The following is a 26,835-nucleotide window of genomic DNA, read 5'->3' as shown; positions in this document are numbered from 1 at the left end:
TCTGGTATTCAACAGACAACAAAGCCTGGGGCTTCCAGTCCTGGAAATATGTTGCCTATTTAAAGGTCTGTAACAGGCCTAGGAATTCTACATTAACAACCTAAAATGGGCTCAAAATTATGCAGACACCATCTTGATATTTTTTAAGCCTGATACAAAGACTTGCTGAAAACCAACCAATGAGACTACTTCGAGAAAAACATGGAGAAGACACTTTCATAAAATCAACAGCATTCTTTTTGTTGCTAGTACTTACCATCATAGCTATCAGAGCACAAATGTAGCTTTGTTTCATGATAAATTGAAACACAGAGACCAGGGCATGTAATTTAACATTTTCCTTTTCCTCCTGAGTAACTTCCTCTTCTTCTTCCTCCTCCTCTTCCTTTTCTAAGTAGAAAAAGAAATTCTTATTGGCAATCCATGCTGGTGTAGAGACAGTACATTCACCCTCTCCTGAAATCACTTTGCTTGCAATCACTCTGATGGCTATTTCAAATCACTGTGCTGGTAGGCAAAGTATTTTGGATGGTATACACCTAGAGCCCAGTTTACAAAACTGTTGTATGGGTATCCATCATTGCAAGGTGACAACATTATTTAACTTTATCAGGCCAAAGAGCTTACCAAAATGACAAGAAATGCTAGAGGTAGTGACTGGAGATACAGAGTGAGAAAAACACATGGAAAAAATGACAATTCCTAGGCAATGTACTACCTGACATGCCATCCGAGGGCTCCCACTTGTACTGTGGTGTGGAGTACATGTCTGCTTTGGCTGGACCATTCTCTAGTGGCAGTGCAGGGTGGATGGTGTGATAGTCAGCAGGGTTCCCGTTCACTGTTACCAGCAGCACCTGCCAGGACACCGGAGAGAGGCACTGCATTTACCATGGCTCTTAGAAGAGTGGGACTCCTACTTCTGTGTTTTGCTACTTGTGGAGTGCCAGTGTTAAAAGAGGTTAACAAGCAGTTGCAGTTATTTCCAAGAAACTGATATGTTATGGTCGTGTTGCATGCAAAAGTAACACAGAATAGCTTCCAAAATTTATCGTTGTTAGATTTTTATGTCATACCAATAGAAGTAACTAAAAATTCATCCTTCTTCTTAGGCAAACTACTACATCAGGATTTTCAGACTTCAGTTCATATCTAATTATTTCCAGTAGTTATTAAAATAATGGCTACAAATGACTTTCCAATTTGAATTATTAGTGGTGAGATCTATATTTGCAGTTCCTAATAAAACCACTTGTGGTAATCATTGTTATTGATGGCACATTTTTGTCACTTGGTAGTGCTAATTCTACACTCTTTCATAGTTTTATTTTTGTGACTTCAATTTCAGCCCTTGTGCTTGTCTGAATAAGGGCTCCAGCAATCACAATCATCAATATCTTTCCTACTGGCAGAAATCCACATGCAATGGGTTAGTAATGGCAATACGTGCTCAAGACTGACTTCTGCTCAAGCTGTGAGACAGGAGCATATCTTGCTTGTCAAAACTATTCACAGGCATGTGCAACAGCCTGTGAACTGTTTCAGAGTCGTATCTGGGTTATGTTCAGTCATATCCAGCTGCACCAAGTACAGACCGTGGAGCACGTTTAGATTAGCCTACGAATGCTCCTAAAATTCATTTTCATCTCCATTCTCCTGTGTGTGCTAAACAGAGGGGACATTTCTGCTTTCAGAGTCTGCTAAGGACTATAGAAGGTCTATAGCAGTCAAGATAAATGGATCATTTGCTGTCTGTTCAAATAAATACTTGGATTTTCTGTAATCTGTAAATTGAACTCATATGTGCTGTCGGTCATGCTTTAAGGGCCTCAGCATTCCAACATGAACAAAATAAAAAATATAGCGAAGAAACTAAATCAAATTTAAAGGTGGCTTGCATTAGAAAGCATATTTTTGTATCTTATTCAAACCCAATGAAATAGCAAAGATCGTTTGCCAGTTGGTTCTACTACAAGCAGCTTAATTACAAGTGATCAATCAATAGTTTCTCAGGGAAATTATTAAGGAAGGAAAAGACAATTACATTTAGGATAATCAAGATTATAGGGTAAATGGCAGGCCAACCATAAATCTAGAAGTTTTACAAATGTGATCTAAGGTTTTATCTGTATATATCATTGTTGTCTGTATTTATACACTTTGAGAAGAATTGCAAAATCACAAAGACTAGTAGTATACTAACATCCGATGGCTTGTATTCATCTTGGGTCATTGACAGAAGCTGCAAAAAGCAATGCAAGAACAAATTATTACAGAAGCACAGCTCAAGCATTAGTAAGTATGACTTCTTGAATACATGCATGCATATGTGCTGACTTTTGCAGATTTGCACCAAGAAATTCAAAAATAATTCTTAAAAAGTCAGCAGAATTGTACAATACCATAAAACTGTATTCAGTGTGTCATGGCACTGACATAATTTTACTGTATGTTTCTGTGAATTTTAAACCAGAACTGACATTGAAATTTTGGATAGTAAGTCAAAGAATTAATCAGTATTGCATTATACTGATTAACTGCTTTCTAATGTCTTTCTAATGATCTGATGCTTAAAAACTAAGTTTTTAAACAATCATTAGAATTACTATAATTATAAAAATAGTTCCAATAAAATGGTGATGCAAATATAAAATACGATACTTTATCCATTTGCCAGCTCATTTCCTATTACTATTATTATAGTGGATTTCTTGGGGCTTGAGTATATGTGGCTTGAGTATATATGAATGTTCATATGTCCCAAATTTGACAATAACTCAACAAATGAAATTTTGCAGTGCAGCTGGTGCAGACAGGTGGTAGAGAGTTGGATCCTTCCAGGATATTTTACACAGCTGCCTAAACTGCCTTGCTTTGTATCTTCAAGAAGGACACCAGTGCGCTTAGGAGAAGATAAGCTGGCAGTCCCCATTCACCAGTGACAGTGCTAATTAGTAGCTCCATGACAGATCAGATCTTTAACCAGGTTTAGCTCTCTGACAGATTTTCTAGCTGGTTTACTTGAAGATAATGGTTCCAAGCCAAAAGCCCAGTCCTACATTTCTTGATTGTGGAAGCCAAAAATAGAGAGCATGCTTTTCTTTTACATCCTTACACTGGCTCCTGGTTTTCTTTCATTAATTTTAACAAAACATATTCCTATCCTACTCTGCCATGCAGCCTTGATTTTTATATTAATCAGATATTTTATCCAATTTATATAATCACGCGTGGAGATCTTATTTGCAAGCTACTAAACACCGCTCGCTTCCCTTAATTCAAAGTAATTGTGTAACGCAGAGACCCTTCCCCCTCCAGTCTTACTTTTCTCTCATCAGTTGTGTAGTGGCTTGCATACCACAGACTGCGTCTCCTCTCTGCTGTCATTGGAATTGGGCTGCAGGGAATTTCTTTGTCATCTTCCCTGCTGACAGATTTCTCTTCATCAGGTGTCTGCTAAATGACAACAAATGACAGCACTAGCTGTAGCTCTGTAAATACAATCATAGCAGAGGATCTGAAATTTCCCCCCCGCCTGGTGTTCCCTCTCCAAAGCATGTCTGAAGCACCTTTTAGTGGGTAATTTAGCATTATTAGCCATATTGACCATAATTAGCCACCATTAGTGGCTAATACACTTGGTTTATGGTAGATGACTCTGAGATGACATTTTCAGAAACAATGAAAGCTTTTCTATGAGTGCTAGTTATATGACACCAGAATTACACAGACCTCCAGGTACTACCCTAGCTTACCATATAATCATACCATAAGCATATGCAAATGCATAAAATATAAAACTCACAAGGTGCAATGTTTAATTTTCAAGGCAGTGTATGCTATTTCAGCTGTCTTTGACCACTGTTCCATAATGTCTTTGCTGACAAGCCAGTAAGATAAGGACTTGACAAATGGAGCGCAAGATGGGTGGAGAATTAGCTTAAGTGCCTTTCTCCAAGTAGGGTAAAGGCTCAAATACAAAAAGGTATATTGCCATGAGTGGAGTTTCTCAGAGACTGGCACTAGGTCTAGTCCTATTCAAAACTACCTGGATGGAATTGCACTCACAGAAAATTTGTGAATGACAAAATTTGTGAACTGGGAGGAGGTAGATGGGCCAGAATAAACACTCATCATCCAGAGATGGTACAACAAAAACTGCACGAGGTTTAACAAAGCTAAAGTTCTGCAGCTGGAATAAACCCACACAACAGTAAAGGCTGTGGACAGACTGTGTCGAAGCAGCTCTGTGAAACAGGTTCTGGTGCACAGCAAGCTGAAGAAGAGCCAGCAGTGGACTGCACTCCAGCAGCAAGGAAGGCAGACACGTCCTGGACTGCATCAGCCAGAGTACTGCCAGCAGATCAAGGGATGTGATTATTCCACTGTGCCTGGCAAGTGTCAGGCCCTACCTGCCACGCAATTATGGCATCCCCAGTTCAAGAGAGACACAGAAAATCTGGACAAGATCCCACTGAGAATTGTCAAGATGATTAGAGGCTTGGAGAAGATGAAGGATGCAAGAATCAGGATTTTTTTTCAATTTACAGCAATAAAATTACAGTTTTAGAGAAGACAAGGACAGTCTTCTCACAGGGAGGCATAGTTATAGGACAGGAGGCTAAGGACATAATTTGCTTCTGGGAAACACCTTCTGAGTATTAAAAAAAATAAAAATTTTATATCTATTTTTTTTTCCTCCACCATGAGAGCAATGAACCATGCAAAGATTTGGCCCTGGAAAACCTAATTTGAGGCTCTGCTCTCAGAAGAAGTTGCTTCACATGATCTTCCCAAGTTCCTTCCAATCTGGACTACCCTATGACTCTGTGATTGTCTCTAATCCACGTGGTTTATTTCTCCATCTGAGAGGGCAAATGTTATCACTAAGCTGAGGAGGAGTGCAAATCACAGTAGGTTACAGCTTCTCTTTGAGCCCTACCAGAGCCCTTCCTGCACTGTTCCTCCTGAGTGGCAACTTGCTGGTTGCAACTGTTCTCATTGCTCAGGCAAAATCCTCTGATGTAATAGAAGAATAAATCAGGGTGCTGGGCAGAGGTCTGCAAAGCTACCCGTGAGAACAGGACATCCAAACATCCCAGCTCATTTTGAAACTCTCCTCATTCCAATCCCAGCAGCAAGGTCCTATTTTTCACTTGACTTAGATAAGCAATGATTATTAATTTAGTTTCACTTCTCAGAGGAAATGGTAGCACATTTCACATATGATTGTATATTTATATCTGATTGTAAAAGGGCATTCCTAGCAAAGCTGTAAGATGAAATAAACCAATTCTGTGCTTAAAATACTTGTCACCGCCATTTGAAACTTTAATATAAATATGAACCATAAAGAGCTGCTTATCAAGGCATTTGGTTTGGCACCAGGGTGACAAAAAACAATACAAAATACCTAAGATACACACAATCATTTTAGTAAGATATTTTTAGCCTTAGACACAACAGGGAAGTGTGGGAAATCTTGTTTTCTCTTTCTCAGAAGAGGAAGAAAAGTCAGAAAACACAATACTAGTCACACAAGCACAGCTTGTGAGAGTCCTTTGACTTGCCTAATTTTTCCAGTTCTTCTTCAGCAACCTTTTAATTCAAACAATTATAAAATTTTTATAAGAGGACTCTACATTCAACTGCTGTAGCTCTGCTGGCTCCTGTGCTATTACTTACCACTCACAGTACAGAATGAATGGGCCCTATTCATCTATTCAGCACTAGCAGTTACAACTCTGAGCTGAAATCTCCAGAGAAAGATTGCTTTTTCTTATTTGCAGAGGTAGAATTTCACAAGACTCAATGTTAGAACAAGTCAGGATCCAAAACAGCAAGCATAAGAAAAGCAAATCTTCCACTGACTGCCACAGCCACTTTGCATGAGTAAGATCCATTCAGAATCCCATATGGAGAGCATACACTGAAATTTCATGCATGCCATATTTTGGCACCGTGGTGCACACACAAAAAACTGAACCCTGAAACTCAAGATTTGAAGTGGGGGGTGGTTCTGTAAAAATGTTCAGCACTTGCAGCATTTAGAGACAGTCTCAAGAGCATCTGTCTCAAAGACAATTCTTGCTGCCATCCAGGTGGAATTTTATCCACAAGAGGACCCCAAGATTAATTCACACAAGAAAAAAAAATGTACCAGGTCTTCATGTTTTACTCTGCTTTTAGCATCTGCTACACCAGTATTATGTTTAGCTTAGGTAATATTTTTAGATTGAAAAATTATTTCTTTCTTGTTTTGTTCAAAACTGGTTTTTTTCAAGAGCTTATTTTGAACAAAATTCCTAGGATGAGCCACACTTCTTACTGCACAGGAAAGCAGTAGATAGAGAACAACTTCTTTACACCAAATGCCTCATAGCATTTTTTCTTTGCCATTTATTAAACTTCAGGCAGGTTAGTAGTGAGATCCTAAATACAGACTAACTTCAAAATCACTGGGGACTGAAAAGGCAGGTTATATACTTAGTTCCATAATGAATCAAAAGCACCACGGTTACACAAGTTTAAAAACATTTAAATGAAACCTAGAATTATTCTGGATTTAAAAAACTGAGAATTCAATATACCAGAGAAAAGCTAGTAGGAGAAATTTTAAATCCTGATCTGTGACACCACCAAACAAAACCAAAATGCATATAGACCAAAAAAAAGAAAAAAAAAAAAACCAACAAAAAACAAACCTACAAAAACCCCCAAAAAACCACCAAAAAACAAAAACAAAAACAAAAAAAACCCAAAAAACCCAACAAAAAGCCATATGGACGATGTGTGCAAAATACAGAAAATACAGCAAATTTTGCAAATCTCAGCATCTCTTTCTAATGACAAACACTTCCATCACTAACATCCTGTGCATCAAAAATAAGCATTAATGCATGGATACTCCTTCCTTTACAGTGTTCCCTTTTCAAAGCATCCATTTATCTTTGGAGGGAAGCATCATTTCCCTGGCATCTGAAGTTCCCTTGGGAGCACCAAGACTTGGTATTGCCTTTCATGTAGCCATGAATTTGACATCAGTGTTTCTTAAATTAATGTCTTTTAATACTTACTCTAGCTCAGCTGCCTGGAAAGCATCTCTAATTTCACTTGTTGGCAGTTCTCAGAGACTGGTTTAAGTGTTTTATGGGAATATCTATCTCAGACACCACAAGCAGTCTAAAAAAAAGAACTGCAGGCAAGACCACTATAGTTCCTCTCAAGTCCCTGTAGGAAATTGCAGCATTCACTCTCTCCTAGACAGAAAGACCCACTTCTCTCCACTAAAAAAGCACAGCAACTAACTTCGGTCCAACACCAAACTTTTAGATGGCGACTGTTGGATGAAAACAACACAGGTACTGGAAACCAATTCCCAGACTTGCTGAGATCACACAGCTCACACTAACTGCATTTCACATGTGGTTATTCCTCTGTGGGTAATTCTCATGGTTTTACTAAGCAGTTTGTAAGATGTGAAGTTTTAGTTACAGTCTCAGTGCTAAAATCATATTATTATCTGGAAATCTAATGTTTCATTAAAAAAAAAGAAAAGAAAAATCTAGTCTCCAGAAGCTGCAGCTGCAAAAAAAAAAAAAAGTAAAAAGACCCTAAAAATACCCAATGCCAGAGGGTACTGGACCACAGTGATATGACTTCAGAAAAGATAGTATTAGGATTTCTGGAAACCTAAGACACAATTTTTTAATAGCGCAAGGTGATGGGTCTGGCATCAGTCACATTTTGAAGCCCTATACATGTAATCCCCAAATACCAGACATCTCAATTCAGAGGTGATGTATTTAGATTGCATTTTAAATGTTAAACTGTTACATTATCCATTACATGAAGAAACACCCTTAAAATAAGAAAACCTTCAACATTTTTACTTGCCTCTACAAACTCCACTAATTCACAGCAGAGTCATGAGTATTTTCATTGTGGTTTACAGCACTACTAAACCTCAACTCTAAAACTCACATCAGGCCTCTGAGGATCGGGAAATTAACATAAGTAATAGCTAGGATCATCCTTTTTATACTTTCAGTTTCTAAGTTTTTAAGATACCTCTGGGTTCCCATATACCCATTTTCCTCTGAAATTGGAAGAAGTAAAGGTTTACTTTTTTTTTCCTCCTTGTTCTCTTGCTCTTAAATGAAAGCTGGGATTTTCACTCAGGCACACAGAAGGAAAGGTTTTAAGAAAATTTTTCTATATCTGTGATAAAATTACAAATATGTGTTTTGTCTTACTGTATGCTGTGCCAAAATCCCAGCTCTCTTCTGGCGGACAAGCCCTAGGTGCTGGCATTTCACTTGATAGCTCCTAAACGTGAATCACAGACTCAGAATCATTTAGGCTGGAAAAGACCTTTAAGATCATTGAGTGAATCAAGTCCAGCCACTACTGCATATCAATACCTGCTTTCCAAATCAAAGCATTAATGCTCTGCCATTGCATTCCTTGCATAATTGTCCCGGTGATTTTAAGAATAATATCCATGTTAGATCAGACTCTTGGACAAACTTAGTGAAAAGACCAAATTCAAAGTACCACCCTGCACTTGCTATCTATTTCCCCTAATTTTCCCAAAGTTTTGCACCTCTGTTAGCGAGTATCTGCCCTGGCCAGTCTCCCAGTCATTAGTCATGGGAAGAGAGAAGGAAGTTACCCTTTCAATGGGCTCTTGCAGCCAGAGACGAATGAGAGTGGCGAGGGTGTAGTACATCACCAGCAGTAAGATTGGGTTAGCGTGGTGATACCAATGCAACTCTTGATTTTTGATGATCATCCAAGTGCTTGAGCAGTTTGTCTGAGTAAGAGAAGTGACACCAAACAACCTGTGAAAATAAAAAACCAAAGCAGCCACATTAGATAATAAACACCAAATCTTAAAAATGTTTAAAAATATTTCAGAGGACAGCTTTTGCCTACGTTTAATACCAATTGCTCTGTTCGAAAATAGCACCTGCCGTCACATCTAAAATGCAGTGAGTATTTTCATTCCACATATTTATTCAAAAGAAGTGGGTTTTTACAATTGCTTTTCAACATGAAAAAAAATGTGAGTATAATAACATTACATCTACTATGTCCAATGAGAAATCTTGCAATGGTCTGCTCCCCGTAGATCCAGAGCTACAGAAAGTGGGAAGAGAAAATTTGGCTGTAAGTCCATTTGGCAAATCACAGCAGCATGACATTTCAGAGAGATTTAGTGAACTGACGTGTAGCACCATTTCAGTCACCCTGCCAGGACACAGCTGTAAAGTATATCTTCTTGGCATACTGAGCAGTTTACTGGTCTTTTCTTTTAAAAAGCTAATACTATTAATAAATTGTTATCTAATAATGCCAATGTTTAGAAACATACAGGGCTCTACTGAACTCATAGCTTTTGCAAACAAAAATGAAAATATTCAGAAAGGTTGTTGTTTTAGATAATCAAATAATTGAGGGAAGAAAAAGAAGAAAAATAATTAGAAGTATTATTATCAATGACATATTTGATGTTTCTGGAAAAACTGGGATTACACAATATTGCAAAAAACCCACTTAATATTAAAAAAAAATCCCAACATTTTCAACTTAATACAAGATGTTGGATGCCTAGAAGATGTGTTAAATACTGAAACAAAAGTTAGGGCATGAGCTACCAGTAGCATGTGTGAGTACTCATTACAAACATGTCAGTGAGAGTTTTCATTTTTTACCAAAACAAGGTCTAAGAGACAATTAAGAAGAAATTCTTATTGGTAGAACAATAAATCCCAAACTATTGTTCCTCTGAAAGGGTAAGCCAAAGACATTAATAAAAAACAAACCCAAAATCAAAACATGCAAGATTTTCTTCTGGGGGATTTAATTTTTAAGAGCGTCTAAAAGCTTAGTTCTTCCTTAACCTAGTAAGATCCAACATGAAAAGCTGAATGAATACAAAGAGTACAATATTCAACAAATATATACTGCCTGAAATCTGCCTTTGGATGCTGCAAAGTGCAAATGTTATACCTGTTCTTAACTAGGGATTTGCTGCATGGGCATAATAACATTAACTCACAGAAGGAGAGCTCCATAGCATTTTGTTAACCAATCTCTCAGCACTTGCTTCTCATTCTGATTGTCAACAGAGGCCAAAGGTATAAACTTTAAGATCTTTCAGAGCTGTTGGGTGGACACGAGGTTGGGGAAAAAAACATTTAAAAAATCCTGCATACAAAGTAAACTGCTGTAATTAAAAGGAGCTGAATGAGCTGTGTTTGGAGCTGACTCAGACTCAAACTTCCATTGCATCCAAGAACATTTGGAGCTGATGTTACAGTTTGGCTCCATCTGGGTGAAGTTCATGCTGGATTGTATTCTGTTCATATTTCTATCAGCAAACAGGAACATCTTGTTTGTCTGATTTTCTCTCTCCTACTGACTTGTCATTTTTGCTCATCAGAGATCTGGGTTGTTGAGTTCCTATTAGTTGCTGAGTTCCTATTAGTTTCATCTTTTACCTCTGTTTCACAACACAGTTCTCCATCTTTGGTTTGTTTTCAGCTTTTCTATGCAAGCACAGTATGATTCACCCTATTTCTGTCTCATAAGCATCAGAATCAGAGTGACATCCAATTCTTACTGAAATGCAAAGACTTTCCATCGGCAGTTAGTGATGAGTATTTCCTACAGAAATGAGGGAAAGTTCCTGAAGGTTCTCAGAACCTTCTGCCAAGCAGACATGACCTTCATATCACATATTCCATTCCTGTAGTATGTTTTATAATATACTATAGCTAGAAAGCCAGATCGACTTATGTTTTACTTTTATCTCCATTAAAAAGAATACATTCTGCATAATTCTAATGGCTAGGAAATTTTATTATGTTTCAGTTATATTCTCATTTTCTTAGTTTCACTTGCTGGCTCCAAATTATTCATACATTATAATATTGGACTTAATTCTGGTCCCTTCTGGTCCTGCATTCAGCAAATATTAATAAGTTACAGCACATCTTTTCCCTCTAAGTTGCCACACGGCTAGCAATGTAGTCTAGAGTATTTAACTTCAATTTATTCAATGTATTTTGCTTTGTCTCATAAAGCATGGATATAGAGGAACTGCTCCTCATTTCTGATTTCTCCTTGGGCTTTGAGACTTGTTAGTCACAATGTACTCAATACAACTTTCTCTGTTTATCACATTCAAAAATCACTGTTGATTTGGGAATGCTCGTTCTGTCTGTTCTGGCCTCCAGTAATGCCACAAGTTGCTACTCACTCAATATTTATACGTCATCATTATCCCCAATGAGGATTGCTGGTGCAGAACATTACTCAGAGGAATAGAGTCATCTTCCCTTACACAACGCTTCTAATTACACAGGGATAGCTGCCATAAAATGTATAAGCAATATAAATTAGGGCATTATTCAGTTCTGCATACTTCATTCTGCAAAGATGTCCTTACATGCAGTATTGATCCCAACCAGCTGTGTTTGAGTCGCTGTGTTTGAGTCCAACTCTGATTTTGGTGTGACTTCACCTCACCCAACATACATTTTTGCCATCAGTTAGGTCAGAGTGAGTCCTAAGTGGGAGAAACCCCCTACCAAACAAGTCAAGTACATGTGTGTCTGGATACAGAATATAAACAAAACAAATAATGAGAGACTTATTTGTTAATGGATGTATGTGGGTTTCCAAAAGACTGCAGGCAATGTCACATAAAATGGAGGTTTGCAAGATGTGAATAGATTAGTATTTCTGCTCTTGCAAAGATCTAAAGCTGGGTTTTTCAAAGTCCTCACTGGTATTCTGAAAAATGCATAGCAGAAATAATTTGGGAAAAGTTATAGAAATTATAAAAGGCCAAGAGGAACTTTAATGTCTGACTGAGAAATGCTCTGAGATAACACAGTGAAAAAGAGTTCTTAAAATAAAGGTGGCATCTTTTCGTCCAGTTACTATTCTATAAGCTTGTTTTCTTGGAAAAGATTCCTATTCAATCCGTAAATCATCCTTCTAGCAGATGCACCTTCATCTTTCATGACTTCCTGACAAAGCTCTAAACTGTGACCATACAAAGTTCCCACTTTCTAAATTAGTCTAACATTAAAATTCAGAAGGCGAATTTCAATTTGACTTGAAAACAGAAAAACAAATTCCTGTTGCACCCACAAATATTTCACCTCAGGAACTGCCAAAGTCACTAAAACTCTACATTGCTAAAACTTCTATTGCATGCATTACTTAATTATTTCATTAATTTGTTATAAGAATTGGCAAAATTACTCATGGTACTATATATGAACAAAAAATAGCTATGTAAACAAAAATATGTTTCATATACAGAATTACCAAAGCAGTCATTACATACCTGTTAGATCTGTGAATTTTACATACACTAAAATTATTTGGATTTTTTTTTTTGGTAAAAACATATTTATAAGTTCAGATGCTGCATGTGCTCATGTTTTAGGAGTTGACTTCAGGCAAGTATTTGCCTTGTAACTTTCAAGGCCAGGAAAGGAAGTAATAATTCTGACTTCCTGCACAATATAGAACACCCAATAATTCTTGTATTGAACAACGATCTTGTGGTTGAATAAGAATTTATAGTCTAGAAAGGCATCCAATCATGACTTCAATTGATAGAATAACTTCTACTGTCTCTTACTATTTTTCATGAGTTTTAGCTTCTGTAATAGTTTTGTCTAAATGAGATATCCAGTTGCTGCATCTTCCAACAACTCTGTATAGTCATGAACACAGTACTTTTCACAACACAACAGAGGAGGGGGTAATTTTTCTATATAATCTCTGAGTTTGCATGAAGATTACAGCTTGAAGAAAATGTCTGCATCAAACTTCTCTAGGAGCTGCATTTTCTGATTTAGCATTTAATATTACAGGATGCTTTTTTTTCTATGGCCAGTACCTACTGTATGGTTATTCCCAGCAATGGCATCAGAACATTTTAGTGTGCTGGGTTGGATTTGGGCAATCCATCTTTGTAGAACTTCTGAATTTGTGTTGGATTTTATGAACTGTCTGAATCTTTATTTCATCTGGATATCTTCTATTGCATATTTATTTCAGTCTCCTCACATGAAAGGAGATGAGACTGATGTCCGCACATCTGGGGTAGGAGAATATAATATTGAGACTGACATTTGAATAGCTGAACCCTAAAACTGAGATGCTAAAAGTGACCAAATGAGAGAAGAAAAGGGAAGAAGAGTAGAGTAAGCAAAGAAGAGGAGAATAAGGGAGGGGAGAATAAGGGAGGAAAGAGAGCAACAAATTCTGTAAAAATGGGCAAAAAGATAGTATATTTGGAGAAGGTGGTGGTGGTTGCAGTAGAAATATTATTTTTCTGGGGCAAAAAGGACTGAAATACAGGGACAAAAGTAAAAATTTCATATTTCACAGTACAAGGCCTGAATACTGAGTTTCATGAAGAAGAGTATTTGAAATACTGAAAGGGCTGTGTCCCAAACTCTAAATACTGCTTGAAGAGTGAAGCTTTTATCAAACATTGACTTAAAAGAGGCGCATACTGTTGTCAGGCTTGAAAATGTTCTGTGGGTAAGAGAGAGAACGAAATGGAAGGAACTGGTAGATGAATTAGCATAGAGAAAACATAATTCCTACACAATTCTCCTAAAAGTCAGGAGTTCCCTTTTCATACACAAGCCATCCTGTTGAGTTTTCCATACTTGGATGACAAAGCTACACGGAAGTTAAGATCCATAAAGTTATACCCATAATGCCTCTTCTAAGAGAATGCTATGAGCCACTCCACTCCTCCTCTTTGGGCTATGTGCCCAAAGCAACACATTCTGTTGAAAAACACTCAGCCACCTCTGTGGTACCTTCAGACCCATCCTTGCCTTCCAGAAGGTCATTACTCTCCAGGTTACTGGCTGGGAATACAGACCATACTGGGGCTACTGCTCCAGGGTACACTGAACTGACACCACGTTTTTATAGAAACATTGGGAACATTGGGAGGAAGAGGAGGAAAAGTTGGCTGAAATGCATTAGGCACCCCAAAGAATTAGGGTTAAAGAGAGCAGAAGGCATTTGGTTTCACATGGCTTTTTAAAGGGGGGAAAAAAAAAAAGAACGAAAGGAAAAATTGGCATTTGTCTTTCCAAATCATGTTATAAGATTCCACAGAAAAGGAGCTGATCCTTTATGCCTCCTCTTCAGCTCAGCAGGACAACTGTGTAGGGAGATACAAACCCCAGTTCACAGCCGGACTAAAGTCATTAAATGTATCCATATTGGAGTGATCCAAACTTTAAAGAGCATTGCAAGTATTTTTAGCTCTAAAAAGCCCTTAGGCCTTGCTTTGGTTCAGACTTGGATAATTCAGAACTGGCTAGATGGAACTGTGCCATATTAATGATCATAGAAAATGTTGACTTTTTGGGTTGAGGAGCATTATGATAAATTTCAGCTTAACAGTTCAAAACATTTTTTTGAAATATCTGTAAATGTACACCAGGACTGGAATTGTTTTTCTTCAGCATGTTGCTATCCCAACGCTATAATACAGGCATACACATAGTGAATATAGACTTGGTAGGTAAGTAGATTGTTCTAACTTTTGTTTTAATGTCATCACATTTCTATAGCTCTTTAGCAGATGTCTTATGTCCTTTTTTTTTTTTTTTGTAAGAAGTTTTGGTTTTTGGTTTCCATAGCTTCTATTGGATCAAAGCTTTTCTGGCAATGACAAAACCAGCCCTTGTGTGTCTCCCATCCTCTTCTGAACATCAGTGACTTTTCTTTTAAAGGAAAACTAATTTCAAAAGCACATCTACTGCATGAGAAACATCATGAAATAGTAAGCAGTTTAAAATTTGTGTGTTAATATCATCCATATAATGAGGACAGAGAGAAATTATGAACTATTAATCAGGAAGCTGTAGAGAAAAGGTATCTTTAAGAGAGGTGAGTTACATAAAAGCTTGCAAAACCTGTAAATAAACCCCAAATCTGAATTCAAGGAGAAAAAAAAGGACCATATGAGCAGCTACAACAGAATCAATTCGCTTTCAAATTCAATTAACAACTTTGAACTAAGATGATAAGTAGTATCTTCTCTACAAACTGTTTTTTGTTTTGAAGTAACCAGATAATCAAATTTTTTCTAAGACTATGTGACTGAAAGCTGTTAAGAAATAGGCATCTATTAAAAATGACCAAACTTCAGACATTAAAATACTTCACATATCTGAAATAAAATAGCTTCCCTAAGGGGACTTTAAGTCTGAACATAAAGACTTGTTAGCTCTATATCACATTTCCTCCAAGAATTTAGCTTTGCACTGACTCCCTATTACAAAAAGCTTTCATGGTTTTAGAAGCAAAAATTAGGTCATTGACCACTGTTATCACTGAAAATAGGTGTGGTTTTACTAATCCCTTCTTTACTGAGACAAAACCCATCTTCAAAAGCCTTAAATGAAAATGATTTATCCTATCAATAGGTTTCTTTCTCTGGATCCCCAAGTCTTTCCATTATCCACGACACAGCCCAACTTTTCTCTGAGTTTCTAGTGAGCAGCAATATTGATGTTGCTCCTTTCAGCACATCAGCAAGCTAGAAAAGCAGAAAGTTGCTGTAGCTTTTGGGGGCCTCTGCTGGGACTTCCAGAGGCTCTCATCTGATGAAGAAATGTACTGAAGCAGCGATTCCAGTAGCTTTTCATTCCAATCAGACATCTGAGCATCTGACACAGGGGGGACTGCCAGATAGGATAGCAAGAAGGTGGTGAAGTGGGAATAAACGTGCAGGAGAAATTGCTTTAGGACTCCTGCCTGACAACTTAGCTAGAGTGATTCCATCAACATGATTATTCCTCACCAGGGCCAGCATTGTCACTGCTTTGATAGCAGCAGCCTGGCTCATGTTTAGGTTAGGCAAATAGAGTTTGTTCTCAGATAAAATTAGGCCAATAGTTGTTTTTTTTCTGTCATTAAGATCAAAATATTTTAAATGCAGAAGAGTTTTGGGGTTTGGGGTTTTTTTGTTTTTTTTTGTTTTTTTGTTTTTTTTTTTTTTTCTTTTTTTTTTTCCAAATAGTTTCAGCTACAAACCAGAGGCAACTCAGGGTTTGTAGCTGAAGGATGGAGGTTGCAGGAGTGAGGCAGGCTTGCTGGGTGAGAGGATGGAGAGAGAACAGTCATCTCAGCAGAGAAGACTGGCTGGCACCAGTGATTTGCCAGTTGCTCATCTTCCTCATGTACACACATATTCCCTGTGACCATAAAGGGGCATGAAAAGCAAATAATACTGAACAGCACCACCTGAGTATGAACAACACCCAAGCTGCGTGGAAAAAATTTTAAAAATTTAATGTTGGACGTTTTACTGAGAGGTGAAAGTAATGAGAAAACAGGCCTAGGCTTCTAAGGAGTCATGTGGAAAACATGGGAAAGCCAAAGGCATGTTCAGAAACATCCATGGACACAAAGGCTTCCCCCTGTGAGAGGGGAAACTTGGGCACTGGAGCACAGAAGAGATGGCACAGCTCAAAAATGGCATAGCTTAACAATGACATGGTCAACAAAGGCTTTCTGTGCAAATTAGTGACTGAGGCTATTGGTTTTTCAAAGTGAGTTAGCTGAGCTGCTGAAAGGAGAGGAGCCAACAGCCCCAATTCAGAAAGTCTCTCACAGGCAGAGGAGGGGACAGTCTGCTCCTAAAACTCAACCAGTAGTGCAGACCACGGACAGCCTTGTTGTCTTAAGCTCAGGTGCTGGGAGAAGAACAGAAGAACTCAGGTAAAACTGCAGCAGAAGCCATTTAGGAGGAGGAGACAGTGCTCAGATAACCCCCGAGAGCATTAGCATTCAGTGGGGTGGTGCTGACCAGAGCATGCAAGTGACCTGGTACAACAACTAACCATGCAACTGCCTAAGAGCTTTACTGCTACCCCTTAGAGTGACATGTACAGAAGAACAGAAATTGTTTTAAAGTGTAGCTTCATACTATTTTAACTTTGAGGTAACTTGGTCTGTGATCTAGGATTCAGACTGTAGCCAAAGGCTTTGTGCTCTATTCCAAGTTCTGGCTGTCTTGGGAGGGTTATGTGATTCATCTAACTTCTCTGTTAGGGAATTTTTCCACCTCTGAAAAAGGAGTGATGATACTTTTCAGTCACATTGGGGTAGCCTGCTAGGTTCAGTGATGCATGCAGAGGATAAAGAGATTTTCCACTTACTCAGCTGGCAGTGAAACAGGTTGAAAAAAACCACAAGAGTGATGGATACCTTCATCAAGAGATTCTGCAGTAGAAAGTATGAGCAAAGAAAATATTCCTTTTTAGCAGCGAGCGCACTAAGGCAGAAATAAAAGCTATGATTCCCATTTGGCTTTAAACATAAAAAGAAAGTAAAATAGCAGGATATGGAAAAGAAGATAATGGGATAATGAACAATAATGCCCAGGAAATGTTTGGAAATTGCCCAGTTTCAAAATGAAAGTGGTATAACAGCTGATTTTAAATTGGTTATAAATTGAACGTGATTGGCTCAGCTTTTATCAGCAAGTTCCAAACTTCAGCTAAATGAGCATAAACAAGAGATTAAACAATTCCACTCTGTGAGTGTTTAGAGAAACTGCTGTAGACTGCCCCTGCATGGACAAGGACTAACTCCCCAGTGTGTGCTCGACTGAGGTTACTGAGGACTGCCTTTTTTACCTCCAAGGAACATGGGATGATTCATTTGTCAATGTTGATACATTGAGCTGAAAATACAGAGTGTTAAATATTCTTCATCACAATTTCTGGTGATGCTAGAGTATAAAGATCATTGTTCTTGAGCAGACCTCAAGAAAACAATTTGTAAATCCAAGAGGAGTTTGCGAATTGCAATCCACATCTTCTAACACCACAGAATAACAGGAATACAAACCTGGTAGGAGGAGAAGGTTTTTGTCTCTTTTCTGTCCTTGTTTTCAGGCACTTGAACAATGATCATAGTATGCAGATCAGTGTGTTCCAGAAAATATGAAGAGAAAATTAAGGGATCACTTCTTTGCAGTCACCCTTTTCATGTCCATCCAGGACAGTCTGTGAGGGGCAGGGAGTCTGTTCAAGTGTCAGTGTTGGGACTGGCCACTTGCAAGCTCATGGTCGGTATGGGAGAGTGGGGTAATCTGTCTCACCTTACCCATGAGCAGAGTTTCTGCTAGCAGGGAGGTGTGCTGATCACTGAAGAGTCAAAGCTACCTGAGAGCATGCAAAAGTGGGATGGCTATGTCATCAGACCAACTGCACACCCAATTCAGTTGAATCAGAATCAGCAGGCAAATTTATCACAGAATATCAGCAGCTCTAAGATCTTTGTCACTTCCCCCTGGCCCTCTCACCTCAGTAGTTCAATGCATCCAAGGAAGTGGAGCCTCTGTGCAACACACAGCTGCCTGGATGCCGGAGACATTGAGGAAGAGGCAGTTCACCAAAATTATGTCACATGACAATGACTGATTTTTATGTTTGCAGCTTACACTCAATTTTCAGATGCAGTGTGTTCGTTGCCGGGAGTGCTAAGGTTCCCCTTTTCCCACTAATGGGAACCTCCTGTGACCAGAGCCAGCCCCACCAGGCTGCCAGGGGTCACCAGTGGCAGGCTCACCACTGTAGCAGAACACAACTGGGAAACCAGTCTGTCCCACATGCAGAAAACCATTGTTTTTAAAAGGTCTTCATGCTTGTCTCAGTTTACACCCCTTTCAAGCCCAGTGGAAGACAGAGGGGTGTAAATCATCTGGGGTGCAATGTCAGTAACATAAATTAAGTTGTGCCTGCCTATTCCAAGGCTAGATTTGGCACTTGATGCAGCAGGGTGGTCATGGTGAGAGCTGACAGCTATGCCATGGGGATGCCAAGGACTGCTCTCCAGGCAAATTGCTACTCTCTATTTCCTCTCTTGTCTTTTCCTCATTCAACCTTTCATGATAAAGGGAGCCCAAATAAGGCCACCTCATAGTTTAAAAAGAGATTATAATAGCAAGGATGATTATTGTCTTTTGTCAACAGGAGAGTGACCTTGTACTTCTAAGCTGTTAACAGAATAATTCACTTCCTTTCCAAAAGATTTTTTTAATAGATATAAAGACACTGAAGTTCTGAGAAAACCTATAGGCTAAAATATCCTAAGTAGAATTAAACATCCCAAAATGTGGTACATTACAGAGCTAGTATGAAACTCAGCTGCAAATCTCTCTAAGAATAAGGTCAAATACCTAACATCTTGTCCTCTGAGAGAAATTGTGGCTCTCTAATCAAATCCGGTCATGGTAATCAACATGGTGGCTGGCCTGGTATGTTTTGGAGCATGTTCTGCAACTACAGAGTGTGCCTTTGTTGGTAGAGGATGATGGAAATAGACAAGTGCAGTGCAGTGTCTTTACATGGCAAGTATCCAAGGGTCTGGCCTCTGTCCTGGCAGTGGTACTGCAGTACCGTGGTGAGAAGCGCCTAAAAATACCAGGCAGAAGGCATGAAAGCTACTGCAGCCAAAGGGCAGCTCAGTATCAGATACATTAATGAGCTTTAAATACTCCATCTGTTCAAACACTGGCTTGTGACCAAGTCAAAAGGCAACCCCAAAAACCTCAGTTTCCTACAAGGTTAAGAAAATTCTGCCCCTCAGAGGTGAGTCACCTTTGAGACATGTGCCAAAGAGGGTCTGCAGCAAGGATTAGCAGTGGCTGTAGCTCAGGTGAAACGTTGCCCAGCTCTTGGCTCCAGTGGAGCTACAAAAGCAGCAGCAGAGCAGGAGATCAGTGCTTTGCCCTGCAGAGGTAATCAATCAGCTACATCCCACTATTTTGGCAATATCTGCTCTCCTAATGGGATTTTATTTGCAAGTTTAGCGTCTAACTTAGGAAAAAATATTACAGCTGGATCTGATCTGACCCTGATCTGACAACTCCAGGAACATTTTTGAGACAGTGCTTAAGCATTTATAACCCTGGTTGAACAGAGTATTTGGACTACAAAATCTGAGTCTGTGTCAAAGCTTCCAGGGAAGTCCAAAGGAAGGATGATTTTGGACTAGACTCTTTTCAAACTAATCTGAAAACAAACTGAATATCCTAAATTTACCATCTGTAGCAGATATCTTTTCTCCAAAAGTAAAAGAATAATTTAAGTAGGCTTATTATGAGTCACTGTAAAACCAATTTAAAAAGTCTTGCTTAAATAGATTTATAGACATCTTTCAGATTAAAATTTCCTCTTGAACAAAACTCCTTAGACTTCCCACCTCACACTGCAGCAAAGGAATCAGTTGTGTAATTCCAAATTCCCATTCACTTAAGAAGGTGTGAAATAAGGTGCCACTGTGAAGTGGATGACACTACCTGGACTCCTAGGTTTGCGTCATTTGGTAAGGGAGATGCCTTCTATAGATGAAACCAGCTGTATTTAAACTATTTGGAACATTACTTGCCTGAAAACTTCAAGCAAGACAGACCTAAACTATAGGAAATAACATAGCTTTTAATTTACATTGGATTGCTGGATCTTTAAATTAATATGCTTATAAGCATAGTTTTGGACAGGAAAAACTCTACTGACTCAGGACAAACCTCATACCACTGCACTGATCCTATTTCTTCATGTTGGCAAGGCCTTATCATTTCCCCAGTTACATTATTTTGCCAAAATAAACAATATCAGGAAGAAAGGAGGCAGCAATCTGAAAAATGGTGAACATATTACTGTGTATTTTTTCAGGCTGTGACACTGTGTACCTAATTTCTAAAGTCATTTTAGCTCATTGACTTGTTTTTACTAACTTGGGTGAAAATAATTTTATGGTAGAAACATGATACTTTCTGAATTTTGCTTTAAATTGATACTTCTTGCTCTTTTTTTCCCCATCTTTGCAGTATTTGCATATTGCAATATTCCAGATATTGCATCTATTTGCAATATTGATTTGCTGGCAGCATGCCGACCCCTGATATACCAGCTATATTCAGACTTTTCACCGTACATTTTTCAATCTGCAGATCCCAGTGCTCACTCCATGGCATTTCAGCGTGCTTGTGTTTATGCCACATCTACCTGCACACGCCAGATCCAGACAGCCACAGCAGCTGATGTGAAATTTCATAGGACAACAATACCTCCATGCTCAGTAATATCACTCTGTCAAGTACTTAGGGCTATGTTATCACAACATCCTATTTTAGGAAAGGGGGAAGTACTTTGCACTATCCCATAAAGTTTCAGGGCAAAACGTGTAAATTCACCAGATATCAAGTTATGCCTCCCAAGACAACTGCTTTCCTCTGGTGACATTATTCAGTCACTTCATACAATCACAAATGCTGAATTTTGAGTTGAAGAGTTCTTGAAAGGAAGGAACAGCTCAAGGATGATGCAAGTCTTAGCTGAATAATACTGTTAACTTAAGAATTTTCTGGGTTTTTTGGGTGTAGTTTAACATTATTTAGTCTGAAATCAATCGATAATCTGACAAGCTGAATGCATTACTATTCAGAAAAAAACACATTTTTTATTGATCAGAGAAACCACTTGTACATTTCTTGTAAACTTGAGAACTCAAATCCAGAAAGGAGCTTTTTAAAACAGCAGACTTACATTCCGCTGAGAAAAAAAAAAAAGTCCACCAGCAGCCCAACAGGAGCAGTTTTCCCATCTGCCCTTGAAATTCAGGAGAGCTTATTCTGGGGATTGGATCACCAAAAAATTACAGAGAAATAGAAGTCCTTTATTCATATGGAATCACAGAATAATTTAGGTTGGAAAAGACCTCTAAGATAATTGAGTCCAACCATTAAACAAGCACTGCCAAATCCATCACTAAACATGTCCCCAAGTGCCATGTTTACAGATCTTCTAAGTATCTCCAGGGATGGTGACTCAATCCCTTCCCTGAGCAGACTCTTCCAATGGCAGACAATTCTTCTAGTGCAGGAAGTTCTCCTAATATCCAATCTAAACCTCCCCCAGTGCCACTTGAGGCCATTTCCTCTTTTCCTCGTGCTTTTTACTTAGGAGAAGAGACCAACTCCCTCCTTACTACAACTTGCTTTTAGAGAGCAACAAGGTCACCTCTGAGCCTTCTCAGGCTTCTCCCCTTTTCTTCTCCAGTTCCCTCAGATATTCCTCATAAGACTTCAGCTCCAGACCTTTCACCAGTTTTGTTGCCCTCCTCTGGGCATTCTCCAGCACCTCAATGTCCTTCTTGTAACAAGAATTTAGGGAATGAAATTCTTTTCTTGGCATATAATTTGCCTATGGAAGTCATGTACTAGTATTAATGGGAACTCTGCATATTTAGCACATCTTCAAACCAAGATTGTACATAAAATAGCAAGGTATTGATTTTCTTCTAGGATGCAAAATGCTAAAATATTTTTTCTGCAGCATTCCAATAAGTTTCTCATTTTTCCTCCTCTAGCCACTGTTTATATATCGGCCCGACTCGATCATTAAAAATCATCAGTGGCCTTTTCTCACACTAAGGTTTTCACTTCCAAGCTCTGAAAACACCTGTCTTGATACTCTTCAAAGACATCTCCCTGAAAGCAGATCAAAGCAGATCCACAATAGAAAGAGCTGCAAATAAAGAAACAAAAAATACTGCTCCTTCTGCTGCCATTGTGTGTAAGTTGTGTACAGGTTGCTGTGTACATTCAAACATAATTTCTCACACAATTTGGAAAATCAGTCCCTCAGATGATTTCGTATGTAAAAGGCAGAGTATTCAACAGTACCAGTACAAGAGAAAGTCTGCAGGAAGGTAACATCATTTTTTTGTTTACAAAAATGCCAGTACATATTCTGAACTCCAACACTACGGCTTGTTTTTAACCCAAACCTTGAAGGTGCTTTTCTTTTCTACACCAAGGCAGAGGAAACTTTCTTGTAGTTTGATTTTTTTCATTTCAAAAATTAATGACTAAGTTTAAGTACCATATTTGTACTGAAAAAAAATTGGCAAAAAACAAAGAATCACGTTATTTACAATAGGAAATTATTAAGTGCAGACAATTATCTTAAGATTAAATTAATTGAAACGAATAAAATAAAAATGAATTTAAAATTAATAGAAAAAATACTAAAGAGAAAAAAGGGACTTCACAAATTATGCATATGAAGAAACTTTCACATATTGTTGCTAAATTGTATGAAGCACATGTTTCTTCTCCTTGAGAAAATGTTATTGCTGTCTGTTACTAAAAACTGCGAGTAAATATCCTCAAAGCCAAATGGTTGAGAATTTTGAAGCCATTCTCTTTTTATTTTTTAATACACAGAGGAAGTAATAAAAAAGTTTAGGGAAGTTGAGAGCATTTCAGCTTCTTGGCATTAGAAATCATCCATTCTCCTACCTCGACCTCTAGGTGGCACAAAAGACCCTAAACTAAGCAGGTTTTCCCGATTTTTCAGGTAATGCTATGCCCCCCCCAGACTCCAGAAGTCACCAATTACAACATCACAAAACACACATCTATTAACCTGTATTAAATAAAATGTCAAAATTAGTACTAAAGTAACAGCTACTGTAGCTACACAGCTCAATTTTACTGCTTTTAATAGTGCATTGAGAGATAAATAATTAATTGGTTCTCCACAGCACCTCCAATTTCCTTTCACCTTCAGTTTATTATAAAGAACAATAAGTTTACTAGAAATAAAGTTAATGTTCACATTTAGCTTAATGTCAGGATTACTACAGCATTCAAAATACATACCATAAGAGCAAATTTGCCACCATACTCCAGCAGAAAAAAATAGTAATGAGCAAAATACATCCATTACTTCATCTTATTTTAGATTACAGTACGTAGAATATTAAAGAGTCAGTGAAATCACAGCCAGTCAATATTTACTGCAGAAGTAACTAGAAATGCTGCTTTTTTTACTTAAAGTAGCTGATGGTATGAAGACCAGCATGTTCTATGTGATTTCATGTGACCAGAGAGAATTCTTATATCATCAGCCTAATATGCACAGTACATGAAGGACCCCAGCAGCCCTCAGCCTCCGCACACAAGAATGACACCACAAAAGCATTTTGCTCCAGTTAAGGCACTATGACATTAGACACCAGAGAATTAATTTTCTTCTACAAGAAAACAAGAAAAAATTTGTACGCTTCCCCTTGTGTCAATGTTGCCATCAATTTCCTTGATTTCCTGCATTAGCCCAATCATTCACACTCACATCTGAGGAACACTCAAAAAACCAAAAAGTAACCTTCCCCACCTAACCTGCTCCAGTTCTCTGTCTGCAATTACCCAGTTTGGACTTTCAACACTATCATTCAAAACCATTCCCTCTGGAAAGATTTGACTCTTCCATGACTGAACAAGAAGGTATGTGTAAAATTTGTTAAAGCATTATGTGGAAGATCATTTGCATCAACATGTGACAAACAGAGCATTGCATAGTGTGTCCATAATTAAACAGGAAAGGAATTTTTCTCACCTGGCATAGAAATCTTTTGGTGGAACAACCTCCTGAAAGAACTGTAGCTGGTACAGATAAAGTCCAATCAAGTGTCCCGCACTGAATATAGCCATTAATACACACAGACAGCTGAATATCAGCGGATCAAATGCTTGGCAACAGGACCACCATGTGCACAGGCCCAAAAACACAAAGAAATACACAGCTGAGGTCAAAGATGGCACCATCATACCTGTAAAAACAAAACCATGGAGTGTTGGAGAAGTATGGGAAATATCAGCATTTGTTAAACCTTAAATTTGACAAGATGTGTACTAAAATTTTTGATCCAATTAGTTTTCTGCTAATTATTTCAATTAGCTCTTAAGACTGCTATTAACTTTGAGACTAGAAGAGAAGAATCTTCTTTTTTGTTTTCTTATCTGTTCAGTTCACTTATGCTATAACTCAGCACTTAGAACACAATCACTCCCCAGACTTTCCTCTGAGATGGAATTTTTCTCTATGTAAAGATGTTTCATAAAGCATGGAGAAAAACAAAAAGTGGCTGCAAGGGCAGCTAATACTGCCTGAGACCACCAGTGCACAACTTTTGAGTATAAACTGCTAAAGTGGCATGATGGATGAACAGTGAAAAGCCTTCTCGTACAGATATTGAAATACCCTGACATAGTAAAACAAAACAGACCCTGATTCATATATTGAAACAAAGAGATTTACATAAAATCTACAAAATAATCAGTAAATGTCTGATTTTTAAAAAATTGTTAACTCCTAGAAATGTGTAATTTACATATGACAAAGACTCTGCTGTCACACACGTATATTGTTTTTGTTTTGGCACATGTAGCTGAGTATGCCAATTCAGAAAATGTCCAACTGGTGAAGGGGACTCAGTGCTCTGCTGGGAGCCTGCAAAAATAAATTAAAAAGCAGGAAAGATATTCATGTCTAAGAGTGGTAACTACGAGAAAATGATGTAAGAGCTTGTAGCCAGCACAACAGCCCACTGGATTCTCTGAAGCAACAGTGCTGGAGCTAGCAGGGGTCCCTGCCTAAATTTATTTTTAAGCTTTTTAAAGCTTTTAGTACATGTCTAGAAGCCACCTTCCTGAGGACAGATCTGCAGGCTCCTGGTGCCCCATAGCTCCAGTGTACCTGCTGGCCCTGCCCCTCACCAGGTGCTGGCTTGATGTGTCTTTTGGGAACAGCACTCCCAGGAATGGTCCTGAGCTGAGCTGAGTCCAGGCACTGTAAGGACTCATATCCACAGTCATGTGCCTGAGCTTCACCATCACATTTTTCCTATAATATTTTAAGCTTTCACTTATCGTGCTGTAAAATTTCACCCAGCAATTTCTGCCTCAAGCCTGTAATCATTTCTTTTCTTCTTACAAGGAGACACTTTGTCTTTATTTCCAACACTTTTGGAGAGTGAGAATACATGATATCCTAAAATCAGTTATTTATTATGGCCAGTTACTCTGGATGCGAAAAATACAAAATTTATTTCTGGTCTGAAATTGCCTAGGTTTACCATTTAACTATTGGCTCCTAATATCAATTCTACTAGATGAGAAAAAAAATGGAAGCACTTTGTATCTTTGTCAGTTCTTTCAGGCTGCAGTCAAGTCACCCTTCATCTTTTTGGCATGGTAAGTAAGGAAGTATTTAACTTATAAATCTCAAGGTCTCTCTCTAGAGAACAGGCTCCTCAGACCTCAAGTACTTTTTGTAACTCTACTCTGAATACCTCCCACTTCTTGGCTTTTGTTGGAGCTCCACAGGCAAGATGCCCATCACCATTCAGAAGTAACTGCCCCCTGCCACTGCTGCACAATCCTTCTGCTTCCCCTTGAACATGGATTATGTTCACCTGTGTAGAGTGGCATCAGGCTTTTTCATTTTGTTTATTTGGGTTTTTTAATGACATCTCTCTTCCCTGGTGTCAGGTCCTATGGCAGCCCACATATTTTTTTATCTTTTTAGATGTATTACTTTTCATTTGGCTACATGTAAGGTTGTTTATCAATCTTGCCTTAAGGAAAGAACCTGCCTTACTAAAACGACCACACCTCTAATCTCATCATTCAGTATCAAACTTTTTGTACTCTTGTTTTATACTTCATTTACTGACAACTTATATGTTAAGTTGTAACATTTGTATGTACCACTCCATTCAAATACATGAGTGGCCAGATAAATATTAATCTACAATTCCCTGATCTAATTTTGAATTCAGTAGTTACAACCTATAGTAATTTTGTACAATTGTGCTCTGGCTGTAGCTGATTATGTGGTATTAAATCAAATGTCTTATAAAGTAGGCTATATAACATCAAAACAACTGCTCTTACCAACTAAATAAAAAACA

At 38.2% G+C, this 26,835-nt stretch overlaps 1 protein-coding gene across 3 annotated transcripts in view; it reads right to left on the bottom strand.

The window, feature by feature from the left end:
- The window catches only part of PIEZO2 (piezo type mechanosensitive ion channel component 2), a 289,028-nt gene that overhangs the window by 90,993 nt on the left and 171,200 nt on the right, over positions 1–26,835 (bottom strand). For all 3 annotated transcript variants that reach the window (XM_038127336.1, XM_038127333.1, XM_038127335.1), the window contains exons 7-12: positions 24,480–24,693; positions 8,675–8,843; positions 3,325–3,456; positions 2,204–2,242; positions 719–857; positions 257–390 (exon numbers count right to left, since the gene is read on the bottom strand). In XM_038127336.1, the coding sequence (XP_037983264.1) occupies positions 257–390; positions 719–857; positions 2,204–2,242; positions 3,325–3,456; positions 8,675–8,843; positions 24,480–24,693 (827 nt within the window). The remainder of the gene's footprint in view (positions 1–256; positions 391–718; positions 858–2,203; positions 2,243–3,324; positions 3,457–8,674; positions 8,844–24,479; positions 24,694–26,835) is intronic.

The sequence above is a fragment of the Motacilla alba genome, chromosome 2, assembly GCF_015832195.1.
Source record: "Motacilla alba alba isolate MOTALB_02 chromosome 2, Motacilla_alba_V1.0_pri, whole genome shotgun sequence".
Classification (NCBI taxonomy): Eukaryota; Metazoa; Chordata; class Aves; order Passeriformes; family Motacillidae; genus Motacilla; species Motacilla alba.
The sequence above is the reverse complement of the archived record's forward strand: the minus strand, read 5'-3'. Positions and strand labels throughout refer to the sequence as shown.